At 39.3% G+C, this 19,837-nt stretch overlaps 1 protein-coding gene across 1 annotated transcript in view; it reads left to right on the top strand.

Moving 5' to 3' along the window:
* The window catches only part of ARFGEF3 (ARFGEF family member 3), a 199,544-nt gene extending 182,355 nt beyond the window's left edge, over positions 1 to 17,189 (top strand). The window contains exons 31-33 of the mRNA XM_061206836.1: positions 844 to 965; positions 14,164 to 15,382; positions 16,752 to 17,189. Coding sequence (XP_061062819.1) covers positions 844 to 965; positions 14,164 to 15,382; positions 16,752 to 16,943 — 1,533 coding nt within the window. The 3' untranslated portion in view covers positions 16,944 to 17,189. The remainder of the gene's footprint in view (positions 1 to 843; positions 966 to 14,163; positions 15,383 to 16,751) is intronic.
* The last annotated feature ends 2,648 nt before the right edge of the window (positions 17,190 to 19,837 follow it).

Genomic DNA, 19,837 nt, shown 5'->3' with positions numbered 1-19,837 from the left:
CTGACTAGATGAGGCATTTTTCCATGTGCATCCAGCAGTCTTTCCACCCACAGCAAGGATATGAAAATGGAATCCTGTTCTGAAATAGTTAATGGAGAAGAACAGCAGAAAACAGTTAGTGAATCTTTCATTTCTTCGTATTACTTTCTTCTTCAGTCCCAAACCTTCTCCCATATTTACTCTTCAGATAACCCAGTATTCAATTATCTGATAATTTAACAAGATTTGGAAAGAAAAAAATTCCTTAAGAATACTCAGGTTTCCAAAGGGAAGTAGTGAAGGTATATTAAATAATGTCAAATGAAATCATTTGGATCGGAATCCGAGAAGTGGCTACTGTTTTCGAAGTCACCTCTCCCATTGTCTGTTAATAGAGCAGTATGGCCACAGCAGCAGCCCTGACAGGAGAAGTCCCAATTAGTTTCCTGTTCCTGCATGGTTTAGAATATGTACCAAACAGACGTCTAAAGCAGAGGAGACCTCTTACAAACATAGCTCCTTTTTATTTACTCTTAACATCAAATGTCAGGCCTTGCTATTTGGAGTGTAATGACTTGTCACGTGGCAGAAGCAGTAGTGTTATTACTATTCGTGCCAGCAGCTAACTTCTATTGAGTGATTTACTCTTCTGTTCTAATGCTTTGCATATGTCAATACACACATATTAATTCATTTAATTCTCTCAACAAACATACCAGTAGGAAATCATTACCAACCTCATTTTAAAGGTGAAAAAATGAGTAGAAAGAGTGAGCCACTTGCCGAAGGCCATCCAGCCGATGCCTGGCAGAGGCAGGTCGAGGATGGTGGTGCTCTGACCTGTCCCTTTGTGTACGTGTGCAGGTGTTTATGTTGGACACCCAGAGCTCCCCAAAGACTCCAAACAACTTTGATCATGCTCAGTCCTGTCAGCTCATTATTGAACTGCCCCCTGATGAGAAGCCAAACGGACACACCAAGAAAAGGTAAGCAGCCAAGTGCTTATAAATAGGAAAGTTCATTTATTCCCAGCTCTTGCTCATTGTAATTCAAGCTTCAGCCAAGAATACTGAAAACAGTTGTGGAGTCACTTAGCAAAAACTTGTTAGCATTTTAACCAAATTTCCCACATTTCACATGTGTTCGTTTGCTAGGGCTGCCATAACAAAGTACACAGACTGGGTGGCTTAAACAACAGGAATTTAATTTCTCACAGTTCCGGAGCCTAGAAGTCCAAGATCAGGGTGTCAGCCATGTTGGTTTCTTCTGAGGCCTCCCTCCTTGGCTTCTAGATGAATGTCCGTTCCCTGTGTCTTTGCATGGTCTTTCCTCTGTATATGTCTTTGTGCAAATTTCCTCCTCTTAGGAGGACACCAGTCATACTGGATTAAGGCCCATCCTAATGCCCTCCTTAACCCAATTATTTCTTTAAAGACCCTTTTTCCAAGTATACATTCTGTGATACCATGGATTAGGACTTCCATGTATGAATTTGGGGGGGGGGGGGACGCAACTCACTGTATCTATAGCATCATACATATCATAATCCTTTTTAAAAAAATAATATGAGGCGTGATTCATATTGTTTCAGTGAGAAATACATCATTAACTTCTCATGAGCAGTGCAGCTGTTAGGACACAGAAAGCTCAGCGCATGCCACAGGAAACTCGCTCTTTTTAAGTACTATCATCCTGCCAAAAAAACATTGTTCCTAGAGTTGAAGATGAAGCCAGTGACTGAAAGTTCCCATTTTAAAACTTCTGACACACTAATAGTAATGATGATAAGTATTGAGTGCAATAGATGAAGTACAGGGAGTAGGTAATCCACTTCCACTGGTGCGTGAGGAAACATTCAGGGAGACTGCGAAGCAGCGGAGCTGGAATCAAAACCAGGTCTAGTTGAGCACAATGCCTGTGTCCTTTACCATTTCCATTTTAGGGAGAGAGAGTGTGATTTTTCCAAAAGTTACCAGGTAGCATAGCAGTTTGATTAATATAACTATTTGGGTGAAATTTCCAGGTACTAGTTTTTTTTAGTCAAGTGTGTGTGGTACATACAGAAGACTATGTGGAAGGTTCAAAGGTTATCAAGCATGAATAAAAAGTGAAATAACTATGAACCTGCCACTGCACTTCAGAAGTAGAACTTTACCAATATCCCACGTATTCCTCCCAATTCTGTGCCCTGCTTCCCCCCACTGCTGATCACTCAAAAGTGTTGGGCATTTTTATCTATTCTGTGTACCAATGATTGTGCACTCCTTTCCACAGCTTTAAGCGTTGATCTACTTTCAAATTTCAGTTCTTTTCTTACCTGTTTTCCTTTTTTTTATATATTTCTAGTCCCTTCAGCCAATTATTCCTACTAAAACAATTTTTGAAGTAAAAGGAGAAAAAGGGGGAAAGGAATAATAAGCTGCATTCACATTATAAATAAAACACAGGAAAAATAGGATGACCTAATATTCCTATGTTACTGGTTTCACAGTTTTAAAAGGTTAAGATTTAAAAATTTATCACCATGGTTCCTCAGTTTACTTAGTACTTTTAATAGACAATTACCCCCTCAATGAAATTCAGTAAAACAGGAAAAGCACAAATTCTTTAGTAGAAGCCACTATGCCTTAAAACATCCTCTAAAATTCTTTAAGTATTTTGCATTGTTGGATTTGACTCATTCGCAGGGGCAATTCTTAGCACAGAAGGTAGGAGAAGATGAGTTAGACATAAGAAAAGTTTGTGCATCTGCTGGTCAGGTGTGTCCTCAGAGGTCCGCCTTAAAATCACCCATGGGGAAAAAAAGACTGGAACTAAAACCAGATTGCAACATTTAAGTAAAGAGAAATCTGGGTTGGTTTGTTTGTTTGTTTGTTTTAACATCTTTATTGGAGTATAATTGCTTTACAGTGGTGTGTTAGTTTCTGCTTTATAACAAAGTGAATCAGCTATACATATACATATGTCCCCATATCTCTTCCCTCTTGCGTCTCCCTCCCTCCCTATCCCACCCCTCTAGGTGGTCACAAAGCACCGAGCTGATCTCCCTGTGCTATGCGGCTGCTTCCCACTAGCTAGCTATTTTACGTTTGGTAGTGTATATATGTCCATGCCACTCCCTCACTTTGTCACAGCTTACCCTTCTCCCTCCCCATATCCTAATGAAACTTAAAAGCTTTTGCACAGCAAAGGAAACCATAAACAAGACCAAAAGGCAACCCTCAGAATGGGAGAAAATATTTGCAAACGAATCAACAGACAAAGGATTAATGTCCAAAATATATAAATAGGTCATGCAGCTCACTATTAAAAAAAACAAACAACCCAATCCAAAAATGGGCAGAAGACCCAAATAGACATTTCTCCAAAGAAGATATACAGATTGGGGACACATGAAAGGATGCTCAACATCATTAATCATTAGGGAAATGCAAATCAGAACTACAATGAGATATCATCTCACACCAGTCAGAATGGCCATCATCAAAAAATCTACAAACAATAAATGCTGGAGAGGATGTGGAGAAAAGGGAACCCTCTTGCACTGTTGGTGGGAATGTAAATTGATACAGCCACTATGGAGAACAGTATGGAGGTTCCTTAAAAAACTAAAAATAGAACTACCATATGACCCAGCAATCCCACTACTGGGCACATACCCTGAGAAAACCATAATTCAAAAAGAGTCATGTACCAAAATGTTCATTGCAGCTCTATTTACAGTAGCCAGGACATGGAAGCAACCTAAGTGTCCATCAACAGATGAATGGATAAAGAAGATGTGGCACATATATACAGTGGAATGTTACTCAGCCATAAAAAGAAACGAAATTGAGTTATTTGTAGAGAGGTAGATGGACCTAGAGCGTGTCACACAGAGTGAAGTAAGTCAGAAAGAGAAAAACAAATACTGTATGCTAACACATATATATGGAATCTAAGAGAAAAAAAAGGTCATGAAGAACCTAGGGGCAAGATGGGAATAAAGACCTACTAGAGAATGGACTGGGTTTGTTTTTAGGTCACTTTGACATTGACAGCCCAAGCAAGCCACATAATCTTAATTAGAGCTTTACGATGTACTTTTAACTATGAATCTGTTTACCTCTGATACCGACATTAGCATGTTTTAAGTCAGCCACTTGTTAAGCAATTAACTCTCAATTATCCCGTGTGGAGGCTTGCTTGCCTATGCACTTTGCATCGGAAGCAGGAAGGGAAGGTCTAAGTTTCTCCACTTCAAGGTCCCCATCTTAAAGGGTGTGCTGAGAAAAGGGTACAACAAATTGAAAAGGGTACATCAAATTATCTGTTGATTTTTGTTTGCTCCAGATCTTTCTTGTCCCCTGTCAGATTATGGTGAAGAGTTGCAGATCTATAAGCAGTTATTTCACTTTTTCAATATATTTCTGAAAGTTTGATCTCTTCAGTATTGCTGCTTCTTTCCCTATGTTTTCTTATTGCTGCATTATTTGGCTTGAACCTAAAGGGGATTTTCTGTCCTTTTTTACATGCTCAGTTAGCAATTTTATATCTTAAAACATCAAAGGGAATAACCTTGGTTGACAAGATGCTTTGATCGGCCCTCTCTTTAGGTGTTTGCTGGTAAAAGGCTTTCCATTTCTCAGGGGAGGTAATAGAAAAAATCCTCCTGGGCTAGGCTGCTTAAACCTTCAGAAGTCACCCCCTGGTTGTGCTTCCTACTTCAGGAGTCCAGGCTGCCAGCAGGATGGGGTTGAAGTGTCAGAGCCACTGCTCAAGGAGACCATTTCTTCCAGGCACCTGCACTCAGAACTAATCTGGTTTTTGTTATTTTGGTTTGTTTTGAATGCTTCTCTCAGCATACATTTGCCCTGGGACAAGAAGATGAGTATGGCACTGCCCTGTCCGTCGAAGGTTTATGGTATAGTGGGGAAGGCCAGCCCAGTGATGAGTGACAGGAGTTCCCTTCTTAGGGTCCTGTAGTTGTGGACGTGAAGCACTAGACCAAATGGGTGGCTTTCACAGCCTGCTTCTTCAAAAGAGTGCATAGTCAGGTCTCCTAATACCTCAAGTAACTTATCAAAAGTTACTTCTGTGGTGGGGGAATTGGGAGGGGTTGGGGAGTTACCATTTAATGGGTTCAGAGTTTCTGTTTGTGCTGATGAAAAAGTTCTAGAAATAGATAGTGGTGATGGTTACACAACATTGTGCATGGACTTAATGCTACTGAATTGAACTTTTAAAAATGGTTAAAATGGTAACATCAGGTTATATATATTTTACCACAAAAAAGTTGCTTAAGTGATGTGATATGTTAGAAGGGGTTACTGTTTGTGAGTGACAGCTCTTTGTACCTATTCCATTTTTGCTGAAAGTATGATGTTTTCTTTGAGATACCACTACACAAAGGTCAAGGTCAACCTTTAAAAAATGTATGGGAGGATTTTTGTTTTTTGCTAGTTAAAATATTTTTCCTGCTAGTTATAAAAGTAATTTTTAAATTCATCGTCTTAAAAAATGGTACAAATGAACTTATTTACAAAACAGAAATAGAGTCACAGATGTAGAAAACAAACTAATGGTTACCAGGGGGGAAAGGGAGGGGGAGAGAGAAATTGGGAGATGGGGATTGACATATACACATTACTATGTATAAAATAGATAACTAATAAGAACCTACTGTATAGCACAGGGAACTCAATACTCTGTAATGACCTATGTGGGAAAAGAATCTTAAAAGGAGATATAGGTATATATGTAATATGTATGAGATATAGTAACTGATGCACTTTGCTGTACACCTGAAACTAACATGACATTGTAAATCAACTATACTCCAATAAAAATTTTTTTTAAAGTATTAATGTAACAGTTGGACTTTTGAAATCAGTAGTATGAATGAGTTGTAATTTTGTCATTATCCAGTTATGGGAATTAGTTTGCAACATCATGGCATAAGCTATTTTCATGAAATTCTAAGAGCAGTGAAAAGAATGGGAAACCATAAACCACACTGGTGGATTAAAATGTTGAAATTGGAATTGAGAATGTTTTCTTAGTACAGGAATCCAGCCAAACAAAAGGGGCTGAATCACCAAAATGTGAGCATTCACTTCTAATGTTGCCTTATCGGGGCTGTGCCCTGATTAGGAAGTTGTCATGACTGGTGGGTTGCACCTGCTTCTCAACCAGGAGATCTGGCCAGATGTCTAGGGAGCATTCACCCTCTCCCACCTCCCTCAAATGCACATCCAAGGCCCACAAACAAGTCCCACGTCTGTGCTGGCAGAAAAGGATACAGAAAGGAATTAGCCTGTGCTGAGTGAATGCTGTTTTCTCTCCTAGGTTTGTTTTAGAAGGCTGCAAATTAAATTATCAATTTCTTTAATTTCTTTCTTTGAAAATATTAGCCCCATAATACCTCTAAAGTTAAAAAACTTTTCAGTGTTTAGACCTTCTCTATCTCGCACATTGGAAGCACTAAAGCTTTTATACATATGTACCTAAAGCATTAACATTTTTAATCCTGGAAAACTGGTTTGGTGCCTATAAACCAACTTCAATAAGATTCTAAAAGCTTTGGGTTTGAAGATGGTGGAGTAGGACATGAGCTCACCCCTTCTTATGGAAAAACCAAAATCACAACTAACTAACTGCTGAACAACCACTGACAAATAAATGCTGGAACCTACCAAAAAGGACACCCTACATCCAAAGACAAAGAAGAAGCCACAGTGAGACAGTAGGAGAGGCACAATCGTGATAAAATCAAATCCCATACACACTGGGTGGGCAACCCACAAACTGAAAAACAATTATACCACAGAAGTTCTCCCATAGGAGTGAAAGGTCTGAGGCCCACATCAGGCTCCCCAGCCTGGGGGTCTGGCAACAGGAGGAGGAGCCCCCAGAGAATCTGGCTTTGTAGGCCAGCGGGGTTTGATCGCAGGAATTCCACAGGACTGGGGGAGACAGAAACTCCACTCTTGGAGGGCGCACACAGGGTCTCGTGCACAGTACCCAGGGAAAAAAGCAGAGACCTCATAAGAGACTGGCCAGACCTGCTAGTATCAGAGGGTCTCCTGCAGAGGTGGGGGGGGGTGGCTGTGGCTCACTGCAGGGACAAGGACACTGGTGGTGGCAGTTCTGGTGAATATTCATTGGCATGAGCACTCTTGGAGGCTGCCATTTTCTCACCAAGACCTGGCCCCACCCAACAGCCTGTAGGCTCCAGTGCTCAGATGCCTCAGGCCAAACAACCAACAGGGAAGGAACACAGCCCCACCCATCAGCAGGCAAGCTGCTTAAAGTCTTCCTGAATAAATAGCTGCCCAATAAACACACCCTCTGACATGGCCCTGCCCACCAGAGGGAAAAGATCCAGCTCCACCCACCAGTGGACAGGTACCAGTCCCTCCCACCAGGAAGCCTGCACAGGTCTCTTAGACAGCCTCATCCACCAGAGGGCAGACAGCAGAAGCAAGAAGGACTACAACCCTGCAGCCTGTGGAATGGAAACTGCAATCACAGAAAGAAAGTCAGACAAAATGATACGGCAGAGGAATATGTCCCAGATGAAAGAACAAGATAAAGCCCCAGAAGAACAACTAAGTGAAATGGAGCTAGTCAATCTGCCTAAAAACGAATTCAGAGTAATGATAGTAAAGATGATCCAAGATCTTGAAAAAAAGAATAGAGGCACAGATCGAGTAGATACAAGAAACAAAGACCTAGAAGAACTAAAGAACAAACAAACAAACAATATAATAACTGAAATGAAAAATACACTAGAAGGAATCAATAGTAGAATAACTGAGGCAGAAGAACAGATAAGTGAGCTGGAATACAGAATGATGGAAATCACTGCTGTGGAACAGAATAAAGAAAAAAGAATGAAAAGAAAGGAGGACAGCCTAAGAGACCTCTGGGTCAACATTAAATGCACCATCATTCACATTATAGGGGCCCCAGAAGGAGAAGAGAAAGAACCTAAGAAAATATTTGAAGAGATAAGCTAAAAACTTCCCTAACATGGGAAAAGAAACAGTCACCCAAGTCCAGAAAGTGCAGAGTCCCAGGCAGGATAAACCCAAGGAGGAACACACTGAGACACATAGTAATCAAACTGACAAAAATTAAAGATAAAGAAAAAATATTAAAAGCAACAAGGGAAAAGAAACAACCTACAAGGGAATTCCCATAAGGTTATCAGCTGATTTCTCAGCAGAAACTCTGCAGGCCAGAAGGAGTGGGATTATATATTTAAAGTGATGGAAGGGAATAACCTACAACCAAGAATATTCTACCCAGCAAGGCTCTCATTCAGATTTGGCAGAGAAATCAAAAACTTTACAGACAAGCAAAAGCTAAGAGAATTCAGCACCACCAGACCAGCCTTGCAACAAATGCTAAAGGAACTTCTCTAAGCAGAAAAGAAAAAGCCACAACTAGAAACAAGAAAATTATGAATGGAAAAGTTCACTGGTAAAGGCAAACATACAGTAAAAATAGGAAATAATCTGCACACAAATATGATATGAAAACCAGCAGTTGTGAGAAGAGGAGATCACAAATGCAGGATACTGGAAATGCATTTGAAATTAAAAGAACGGCAACTTAAAACAATCTTGCTTTTCTATAGACTTCTATATCAAAAACCCCATGGTAACTGCAAACCAAAAATCTACAATAGATACACAAAAAAGAAAAAGTAATCCAAACACAACACTAAAGTTAGTCATCCAATCACAAGAGAAGAGAACAAAGGAGGAAGGGAAGAAAAAGCACCTACAAAAACAAATTCAAAACAATTAAAATGGCAATAAGAATATATATATTGATAATTACTTTAAATGTAAATGGATTAAATGCTCCAACCAAAAGACACAGACTGGCTGAATGGATACAAAAACAACACCTGTATATATGCTGTCTACAGGAGACCCACTTCAGATCTAGGAACACATAGAGACTGAAAGTGAGTGAATGGCAAAATGTATTCCATGCAAATGGAAATCAAAAGAAAGCTGGAGTAGCAATATTTATATAAGATAAAATAGACTTTAAAGATTGTTACAAGAAACAAAGAAGGACACTACATAATGATCAAGGGATCAATCCAAGAAGAAGATATAACAATGGCAAATATATATGCACCCAACATAGTATCTGCCTTATATATTGAGGTGCTCCTAACAGCCATAAAAGAGAAATCAACGGTAACATAATAATAGGGGGGGACTTTAACATCCCACTTACATCAATGGACAGATCATCCAGACAGAAAATAAATAAGGGAACACAGGCTTTAAATGACACATTAAACCACAAGGATTTAACTGATATTTATAGAGCATTCCATCCAAAAGCAGCAGAATACACATTCTTTTCAAGTGCACATGGAACATTCTCCAGGATTGATCACATGCTGGGCCACAAAGCGAGCCTTGGTAAATTTAAGAAAATTGAAATCATATCAAGCATCTTTTCCGACCACAATGCTATGAGATTAGAAATCAACTACAAGAAAAAAACTGTAAAAAACACAAACACATAGAGGCTAAACAATATGCTACTAAACAACGAATGGATCACTGAAGAAATCAAAGAGGAAATCAAAAAAGACCTAGAGATGAATGAAAATGAAAGCATGATAATCTAAAACCTATGGGACGCAGCAAAACAAGTTCTAACGGAAGTTTATAGCAATACAATCTTACCTCAGGAAACAAGAAAAATCTCAAATAAACAACCTAACCTTACACCTAAAGCAACTAGAGAAACAAGAACAAAAAAACCCCAAAGTTAGTAGAAGGAAAGACATCATAAACATCAGAGCAGGAATAAATGAGATACAGACAAAGAAAACAATAAAAAGATCAATGAAACTAAAAGCTGATTCTTTGAGAAGATAAAAAAATTTGATAAACCTTTAGCCAGACTCATCAAGAAAAAGAGGGAAGAGAGCTCAAGTCAATAAAATTAGAAATGAAAAAGGAGATGTTACAACAGATACCACAGAAATACAAAAGACCATAAGATACTATTATAAGCAACTATATGCCAATAAAATGGACAACCTGGAAGAAATGGACAAATTCTTATAAAGGTACAATCTCCCAAGACTGAACCAGGAAGAAATAGAAAATATGAAAAGACCAATCACAAGTACTGAAATTAAAACTGTGATTAAAAAACTCCCAACAAAATACCAGGACCAGATGGCTTCACAGGTGAATTCTACCAAACATTTAGAGAAGAGCTAACACCCATCGTTCTCAAACTCTTCCAAAAAATTGCAGAGGAAGGAACACTCCCAAACTCATTCTATGAGGCCACCATCACCCTGATATGAGAACCAGACAAAGATACAACAAAAAAAAAAAAGAAAGAAAATTAAAGGCCAATATCACTGATGAACGTAGATGCAAAAATCCTCCATAAAATACTAGCACACCAAATCCAACAATACATTAAAAGGATCATACACCATGATCAAGTGGGATTTATCCCAGGGATACAAGGGTTTTTCAATATCCGCAAATCAATCAGTGTGATACACTGCATCAACAAATTGAAGAATAAAAACTATATGATCATCTCAATAGATGCAGAAAAAGCTTTTGACAAAGTTCAACACCCATTTATGATTTTTAAAATCTCCAGAAAGTGGGCACAGAGGGAACATACCTCAACATAATAAAGGCCATATATGACGAACCTACAGCTAAAATCATACCCAACAGTGAAAAACTGAAAGCATTTCCTGTAAGATCAGGACAAGGATGTCCACTCTCATCACTTTTATTCAACATAATTTTGGAAGTCCTAGCCACAGCAATCAGAGAAGAAAAAGAAATAAAGGGAATCCAAATTGGAAAAAAGAAGTAAAACTGCCACTGATTGCAGATAACATGATACTATACATAGAAAATCCTAAACATGATACCAGAAAACTACTAGAGCTCATCAATGAAATTGGTAAAGTTGCAGGATACAAAATAAATACAGAGAAATCTGTTGCATTTCTGTACACTAACAACGAAAGGTCAGAAAGAGAAATTAAAGAAACAATCCCACTTACCATCACATCAAAAAGAATAAAATACCTAGGAATAAACCTACCTAAGAAGGCAAAGGATCTGTACTCTGAAAACTGTGACACTGATGAAAGAAATTGAAGATGACACAAACAGATGGAAAGATATACCATGTTCTTGGATTGGAAGAATCAAGTGTCAAAATGACTATACTACCCAAGGCAATCTACAGATTCAGTGCAATCCCTATCAGATTATCAATGGCATTTTTCATAGGACTAGAACAAAAACATTTAAAATTTGTATAGACACACAACAGACCCCGAATAGCCAAAGCAATCTTTTTTTTAAATTTATTTATTTATTCATTTATTTAATTTTTGGCTGCATTGGGTCTTCACTGCTGCACGCGGGTTTCCTCTAGTTGCTGAGAGCGGGGACTACTCTTCGTTGCAGTGCGCAGGCTTCTCATTGCGGTGGCTTCTCTTGTTGCAGAGCACGGGCTCTAGGCACGTGGGCTTCAGTAGTTGTGGCCCACGGGCTTAGTTGCTCCACGGCATGTGGGATCTTCCCAGACCAGGGCTCGAACCTGTGTCCCCTGCATTGGCAGGCAGATTCTTAACCACTGCACCACCAGGGAAGCCCCAAAGCAATCTTGAGAAAGATAAACAGAGCTGGAGGAATCAGGCTCCCAGACTTCAGACTATACTACAAAGCTACAGTCATCAAAACAGTATGGTACTGGCACAAAAACAGAAATATAGATCAACGGAACAGGATAGAAAGCCCAGAAACAGACCCACACAACTATAGTCAATTAATCTACAACAAAGGAGGCAAGACTATATAATTGAGAAAAGACAATCTCTTCAAAAAATGGTGCTGGGGAAACTGGACAGCTACATGTAAAAAAATGAAATTAGAACATTCTTTAACACCATACACAAAGATAAACTCAAAATGGATTAAAGACCTAAATCTAAGACCAGATATTATAAAACTCTTAGAGGAAGATATAGGCAGAACACTCTTTGACATAAATTGCAGCAATATCTTTTTCATTCCGTCTCCTACAATAATGGAAATGAAATCAAAAATAAACAACTGGGACCTAATTAAACTCAAAAGATTTTGCACAGCAAAGGAAACCATAAACAAAACAAAAGGACAACCCACAGAATGGGAGAAAATATTTGCAAACAATGCGACCAACAAGGGATTAATCTCCAAAATTTACAAACAGCTGATGCGGCTCAATATTGAAAAAAACAAACAACCCAATCATAAAATGGGCAGAACACCTAAATAGACATTTCTCCAAAGAAGACATACAGATGGCCAGGAAGCACATGAAAAGATGCTCAAGATCTCTAATTATTAGAGAAATGCAAATCAAGACTACAATGAGATATCACCTCACACCCGTCAGAATGGCCATTATCAAAAAGTCTACAAACAATAAATGGTGGAGAGGGTGTGGAGAAAAGGGAACCCTCCTACACTGTTGGTGGGAATGTAAATTGGTACAGCCACTATGGAGAACAGTATGGATGTTCTTTAAGAAACTGAAAACAGAGCTACCATATGATCCAGCAATCCCACTCCTGGGCATATATCCAGGGAAAAATGGTTCGAAAGGATACATGCACCCCATTGTTCATTGCAGCACTGTTTACAATAGCCAAGACATGGAAACATTCATCTGTGCATTGACAGATGAATGGATAAAGAAGATGTACATATATACAATGGAATATTACTCAGCCATTAAAAAGAATGAAATAATGCCATTTGCAGCAACATGGATGGACCTGGAGATTATCATACTAAGTGAAGTAAGTCAGACAAAGAAAGACAAATATCATATGATATCGCTTATATGCGGAATCCAGAAAAAATGATACAAACGAACTTATTTACAAAGCAGAGACAGACTCACAGATTTAGTGAACAAACTTACGGTTACCAGAGGGGAAGTATGGAGGGGAGGGATAGATTGGGAATTTGGGATTGACTGGTACACACTGCTATATTTAAAATAGATAACCAACAAGGACCTACTGTGTAACACAAGGAAGGAACTCTGCTCAATACTCTGTAATAACCTAAATGGGAAAAGAATTTGAAAAAGAATAGATACATGTATATGTATAACTGAATCACTCTCTGTACACCTGAAACTAACACAACATTGTTAATCAACTATACTCTAAATTTTAAAAAAATCTCTCCAGGTATTCTCATAGCTAGGTGTCTTAGCAGAGTTGACACACTTGACAGTTGTAGTCAGAATTCCTGTATCTGGAATGTGCAGACCAGTAAATACTTCTTTCTTCCTCTCTCTTCCCCCAAGCCTATATGGAATATTGCCTTTGTCTGGGTATGTTATACAACGTGCTGTCACATCCTGACTTTGTACTTTCAGAGGTTATCCTTGCACAAGATAAAATGATGCAACCAGTTAGAGAAAAGAATAACGTGGAATCTTGCAATTAGCTATTTCTTGGATTCCCTAGATAACTAGCAGAAGAGAGACTTTAAGCTCTTAAGCCTATCTTAGTGAAATAAAGACTTCATTCCTAGATATGCAGGAAAAAGTGAAATTGGAGAAACAAAATGAACTCAAACATCCAAGCATAATGTTAATTATTATATTTTAATTTTTCCGTTTATTAAAAATTCCTCAGCCATCACTTAAAAAAAAATAGTAAAAGCTTTGGGTTTAAGGAAAAATGGCAAAGGGTAGGAAAAAGGCCAATTAAAATTACTATAACTCAACAGAAATTGTTACTTTCTTGATTTATTACTCATAACTATGAAAGAAAACAGGTCATATACCATAATTGTGCCTACGTTAAAAAATTTTTTATAAAATTGTTCTATTTGTTTCCTAAGTCTTGTTGAGAATCGTTAACTCAATATCATAATATTAATTCTATAGCTCCCAGATTTTAAAAGTGTAAGGAATTCCATTAATCATGATTAAAATTGTCATCTTGTAATGCCCCAAGAAATTTGTCCTTTTTGAAGAAAGACATTAAAATACAAGTAGTTTAGTTTATAATTTTGCCTAGTCATTCTGTTTGTGTAAGGTCTGAATTGCTATAAGGTAACTCATATAAGGCAACCGGCTACTAATCAATGCCTTTCTTTTCATTTGAAGTGTTTCCTTCAGGGAAATTGTGGTGAGTCTACTATCCCATCAAGTGTTACTCCAGAACTTATATGATATCTTGTTAGAAGAGTTTGTCAAAGGCCCCTCTCCTGGGGAGGAGAAGATCCAAGTGCCAGAAACCAAGCTGGCTGGCTTCCTCAGATACATCTCCATGCAGAACTTGGCCGTCATCTTTGACCTGCTGTTGGACTCCTACAGGACGGCCAGAGAGTTTGACACCAGCCCTGGGTTGAAGTGCCTGCTGAAGAAAGTGTCTGGCATCGGGGGCGCTGCCAACCTCTACCGCCAGTCTGCCATGAGTTTTAACATTTATTTCCATGCGCTGGTCTGTGCTGTTCTCAGCAACCAAGAAACCATCACTGCTGAGCAAGTGAAGAAGGTCCTTTTTGAGGACGATGAGAGGAGCACAGATTCCTCCCAGCAGTGTTCATCAGAAGATGAAGACATTTTTGAGGAGACCGCCCAGGTGAGCCCCCCTAGAGGCAAGGAGAAGAGGCAGTGGAGGGCTCGGATGCCCTCACTCAGTGTCCAGCCCGTCAGCAACGCGGACTGGGTGTGGCTGGTCAAGAGGCTTCACAAGCTGTGCATGGAGCTGTGTAATAACTACATCCAGATGCACTTGGACCTGGAAAACAGTATGGAGGAGGCACCGATCTTCAAGAGCGACCCTTTCTTCATCCTTCCCTCCTTCCAATCTGAGTCATCCACCCCGTCCACTGGGGGCTTCTCGGGGAAAGACACGCCTTCCGAGGACGACCGCAGTCAGACCCGGGATCACGCGGGCGAGCCACTGAGCCTGAGGGGGACCAGCGGGGAAATGCTGCTGCTGCCCCCGAGCCCCAGGGTGGAGAAGAAGGACCCCAGCCGCAAGAAGGAGTGGTGGGAGAACGCCGGCAACAAAATCTACACCATGGCGGCCGACAAGACCATCTCAAAGCTGATGACCGAGTACAAGAAGAGGAAACAACAGCATAACCTGCCCGCCTTCCCCAAAGAGGTCAAGGTGGAGAAGAAGGGAGAGCCACTGGGGCCCAGGGGCCAAGGCTCCCCGCTGCTCCAGCGGCCCCAGCACCTGATGGACCAGGGGCAGATGCGGCACTCCTTCAGCGCTGGCCCCGAGCTGCTGCGCCAGGAGAAGAGGCCCCGCTCGGGCTCCACCGGCAGCTCCCGGAGTGTCTCTGCAAGGGACGCCGAAGCCCAGATCCAGGTGGGTACCCGCCCCCCGCCGGAGGATGCAAAGGTCCACAGCCGGCCATGCAGGAGGGAAGCTGGGTATCAGTGATGCACCTGTGCCCCTCAGGGAGCACTCAGACACGTTATGAGCCTCCAAAGTCAGGGGACTGCCTGCCCCTAAGACATAGGATCCATCAGTATATCCTTGTGAAACTGAAATTGTATTCTCATATAATTTCAGGAATTGTTTTTATGGGTTATAACAGATACTACTGAGAATTACGACCCCACCTGTGTAAATAAGATGACGCCAAAGCTTAGAAAATGGATGGACTTAAACCCAGGACTCAATGCCAGTTAATCATTTGAAGATAGCCCTGAAGCAATTCTGTAGTTATGAAGAATTATGTAAAGGGAAAAGGCAAAGTGCATATTATGTGGTTATTCCAATGAATTGTTTTTCTAGCCCATCCTGAGCACATAAAAATTCTCATTTTCAGAGTGTTCCTATTCCTTTATATAATTAATATTTGCAATTCTAAGGTACCTCCCAAAAATGAGCTTCAGAAGTAAAGAAGAGGGGCACTGTTTCATTCAATTTAAGAAAAGATGAGATGGGAAAAGAAAGATAGAGGGATCTAAACTCGTGGAGAGCCCTTTAAAAGTAATCTGGATGTTTAAGTTGTAGATTCCTGTTGCAGGCATAGTAAGATAGGAGCTCTTGGGCCCTAGGATTCTATGGACCTATACAGGAATGTATTCTTAGAATGAACATAAATTTGGAATTAGTATGAATCTTGCAAGATACTTTTTTCCTCTGATGTATCTTGAACATAGAACTAAACTTCATAGTTCAGAATCCACAAAAATCATCTTAGACTGTATTTGTAAAAGTATCCAGTCAAACTGAGATGTAAGGTTATTCTTTATCAGATGACCTTCTTGACAAATAACAAATCTTAATTGCTGTTTCATGTCTTGGAGATTTGCTTATGATTTCAAAAGTTACCCTAAATTAAGGTAGACCTATTCCAAGTTTTCTAGACATTAGAGAGACTGCTGATTAAAAATGTCATATGGCCTGTGAAAATCTCATCATGAGAAGGTAAGAGTTTTTACAAATCTGAGGAGTAAGATTTTTGTATTTTGTAAAAGTTGGAAATAATGTATTCCTAATGTGAAATGAGTCTCTGCTAGTCCTTTTATATATATATATATATATATATATATATATATATATAGGAACTTAAACTGATGTTTTATTATAAGTGCATTAAATTAGTAAAGACTACATTTATTGAAGCCTAAAGCCTGAGAAAACTCATTTGCATATTAGCCACACTTAAGAGTACAAATGAAACCGCTGGAGAAAACTGCTAATTCTCTTAATTCCTTTCTCTTAGGCATGGACCAACATGGTGCTAACAGTTCTCAATCAGATTCAGATCCTTCCAGACCAGACCTTCACAGCGCTCCAACCAGCAGTGTTCCCATGCATCAGCCAGCTGACCTGTCACGTGACTGACATCAGAGTTCGCCAGGCTGTGAGAGAATGGCTCGGCAGAGTGGGCCGTGTCTATGACATCATTGTGTAGAAGACTCACATTCCATTCCCAAGGAAATACACTAGGAGGTATGATAACAATCCAGTTACAATCCAGCTGATAGCATTTTCCCCCCCACTAGCCCCAGTGACTCAGAGAACACCCAGTTGCTCCCTAACTAATCAGCATCGGGGCCATTCTGGATACTAAGGTTGTATCTGGATGACACAAGTGAAACTCTAAATTTGCACATAATTTCAGAAGACTCTACATTCCTTGACACATTTCTAAATCTTATTTCCCAATGCTTTTGCCTGCAATATTATCCCCAAATGAGTCACTTTCAAGGGCCACTCCTTTGAAAAACATTACATTGATCCATCATTTTAAAAAATGCAATAGCTAAAGAAATATCTGCTGGTTAAGTCAAGCTGATGTACACATAGACAACTAGTACCAGACATGATTAATTGGAGGAAGATTTATATTATGATTATGAGTTCGGCAGGGAAGAAAACAGTTGGAAAAATGTATTCTTGGGTGTCATAATCAAGAAAGGGATGACTTACTTCCTCTGTAACTCTGTAAAATATTCCAGAACATTTCAAAATTGTTCCTAAGTTGTCAAGATTTTCTGGTTGGTGTTTGCCAACTTCCTCATGTAAGGTACTATTGTGCCTTCACTTCCCTACTTCTAAAGGAAGGAAATTCTTTCATGGCAGGATTTTAAGTCTGTGGCATGGCAGCCTTTGACACATAGTACTCAGTGGTATTGGCTGATACAGATAGTGCCAAATGACTTAAGACCGGCCACCCTGACTGTCCCAATAGTCTTTGCTTTTGTTCCCAATGCAAAAATGAAAAGGGAAAGAAAAAATGGTGCCTTAGTTCCTTGTTGCACACACATTTCTATGCTCCACAATTATCTGAACATAAGGTATAACATTTTGTCTTTAAGAAAACAAAACAACTCATTTTATATCAACACCCTTGGAAGAAAGGAACTCAAGAATTCACCGTCCAATAAACAGACTTCTCAGGGAAGGGAGCAGGAAGTGTGGGGTTAGGGAGACAGCTGGAAGGGGTGGGAAAGGAGGTGATGATGAAATCATTTTAAATCTGAAAATATTAGACAACAATCATATGAAATTATGGTGTCGTTCATACACACTCTAGTCTCAGAAGAAAATAAAACTACAGGAGAAAAGGACACAGAATGAAGTTTAGGAAATGAAGTTTTTCAGTTTAAAATATTTCTCCTCTCTGGCAAGTAGATTTGCCATCTGTTTGAGGTCTTTTAATTCAGGCATATTTTAAGCAGATATTTATTTTCCTAATTATTACTAGAAAATTAATTTGGAATCTTTATCTTACTATTTACAGTATATTTAATATTTATTAAATTATAATAGTGACTGAAACTCCTCAGTCAAGCCCACTCACACACATTCTAAAGAGTCAGTTGCTAAGACATACATTTTAATTTTCCCAGCTCCTAAAAATTATTCGTAATTGAAAATATTATCCCTGAAACATCAACTCTTAAGTGTGGAAGTAAGGATTTAAAACTGACAGCTTTATTCAGTGCTGGTATTTGTAAACTTTGTCTTCCTTGGGAATATTTAACTATCTACAAGGTTAAGAGGAAGACAGGGTTCCCTGATTTATTTAGGCAATCTAAAAGAAAGAACCTTATCATTCGCTATGCCATCCGGAGCACCACAGAATTCAGAAGATGTTTTTCCAGTTCCACAAAACACTCTTTGCCTTTGGTTTTTGCTCATTAGACAATAATGCAAGTTTAGAAACAGATCAACAATTTGATGTTAACAAGCAATGAATCGTTGGGATAGCAATGAGTTGGTTCTATACTTTAGATTTTTTATATTTTGTAAGTAGAATTGAAAGTTGGGTAGATCCTTTTTTTTTTTTTTTTAAACAAAAGCAGTACACCATTGTTGTTTTGTTTCTTTTTGTAGCTCATCTAAGGTTCATTTCCTTTTGAGCCTGAGTATTCCACAATTTACGGGGGTGGGGGGAGCTTCAGCAAAGCAGAGTATTATCAAATCAGAGTAATTACAAAATGTTTATATCTAGCAACTTTTTATAAAGTATAAAAATTCAAAGGAAGCCAGTCTCAATTTATGAAGGTCATGTCCTGGAAGTTGTTAACCGTTTAGAAGTCAGAATTCATTGTCTTGACAGATTCTCTATTGTGGGATTCATGGCTAGCTTATGAAAACAAGTTTACCCCATTCTGTATTCAAACACTGCTCTAGTACCAGCCTAATTATGGGTCCCAAGAATAAAAGATAAAAGGATGTACATCATTCTTTACCTACAATTTTGTCAGAGGGTTTTGGTCCCTTCCCGTCATCTTTTCTGTAGACCACCCCTCCAGCCCACAGCAGTCTTCAACCCACCTCCATTCCCAACACACTCTGTGCATCACATCCATGTCAGATTTCAGCTGGAAAATTAGCTAAGTCACAGTAATACTTCTCAGAGGTATTTGTAGTTTTCAAAAAGGACATTGCTTGATGCAAATAATCCCCGAGGAATAGTACACTTCAGGTCATAGCGAAGTCAGTCAAATCTTCCCAGGGGTGGAGAAGAAAGGGACATATGTAAAAACCCTTAGTAGATGAGTGGTCCCTCCCCACACTGCCCCATCAGTCCCTCACTCTTCCTGGTGTCTCCATTTCTGCCTTTCCCCATCTCTTCTTTCATTCCCTCCCATGGTCTCTGAAAGACCAAGGTCAAGACAAGCCTTTGTAGTTACAATAGCTATTACCATATATTTTCAGATCTAAGCAGAATAAGATTTTTATTGCTTTTAGTTGCCTGTATTTACTGCCAAAAGTGTGTTACCCTCTGGTTGAGATTTATTCTTTTTCTAATATTTTGGTAAAGTGTTCATCTTTTCCAAAGTGAGGAAGCACCCT

The sequence above is a fragment of the Eubalaena glacialis genome, chromosome 12 (assembly GCF_028564815.1).
Source record: "Eubalaena glacialis isolate mEubGla1 chromosome 12, mEubGla1.1.hap2.+ XY, whole genome shotgun sequence".
NCBI classification, from domain to species: domain Eukaryota; kingdom Metazoa; phylum Chordata; class Mammalia; order Artiodactyla; family Balaenidae; genus Eubalaena; species Eubalaena glacialis.
This window is presented reverse-complemented; position numbering and strand designations above follow the sequence as displayed.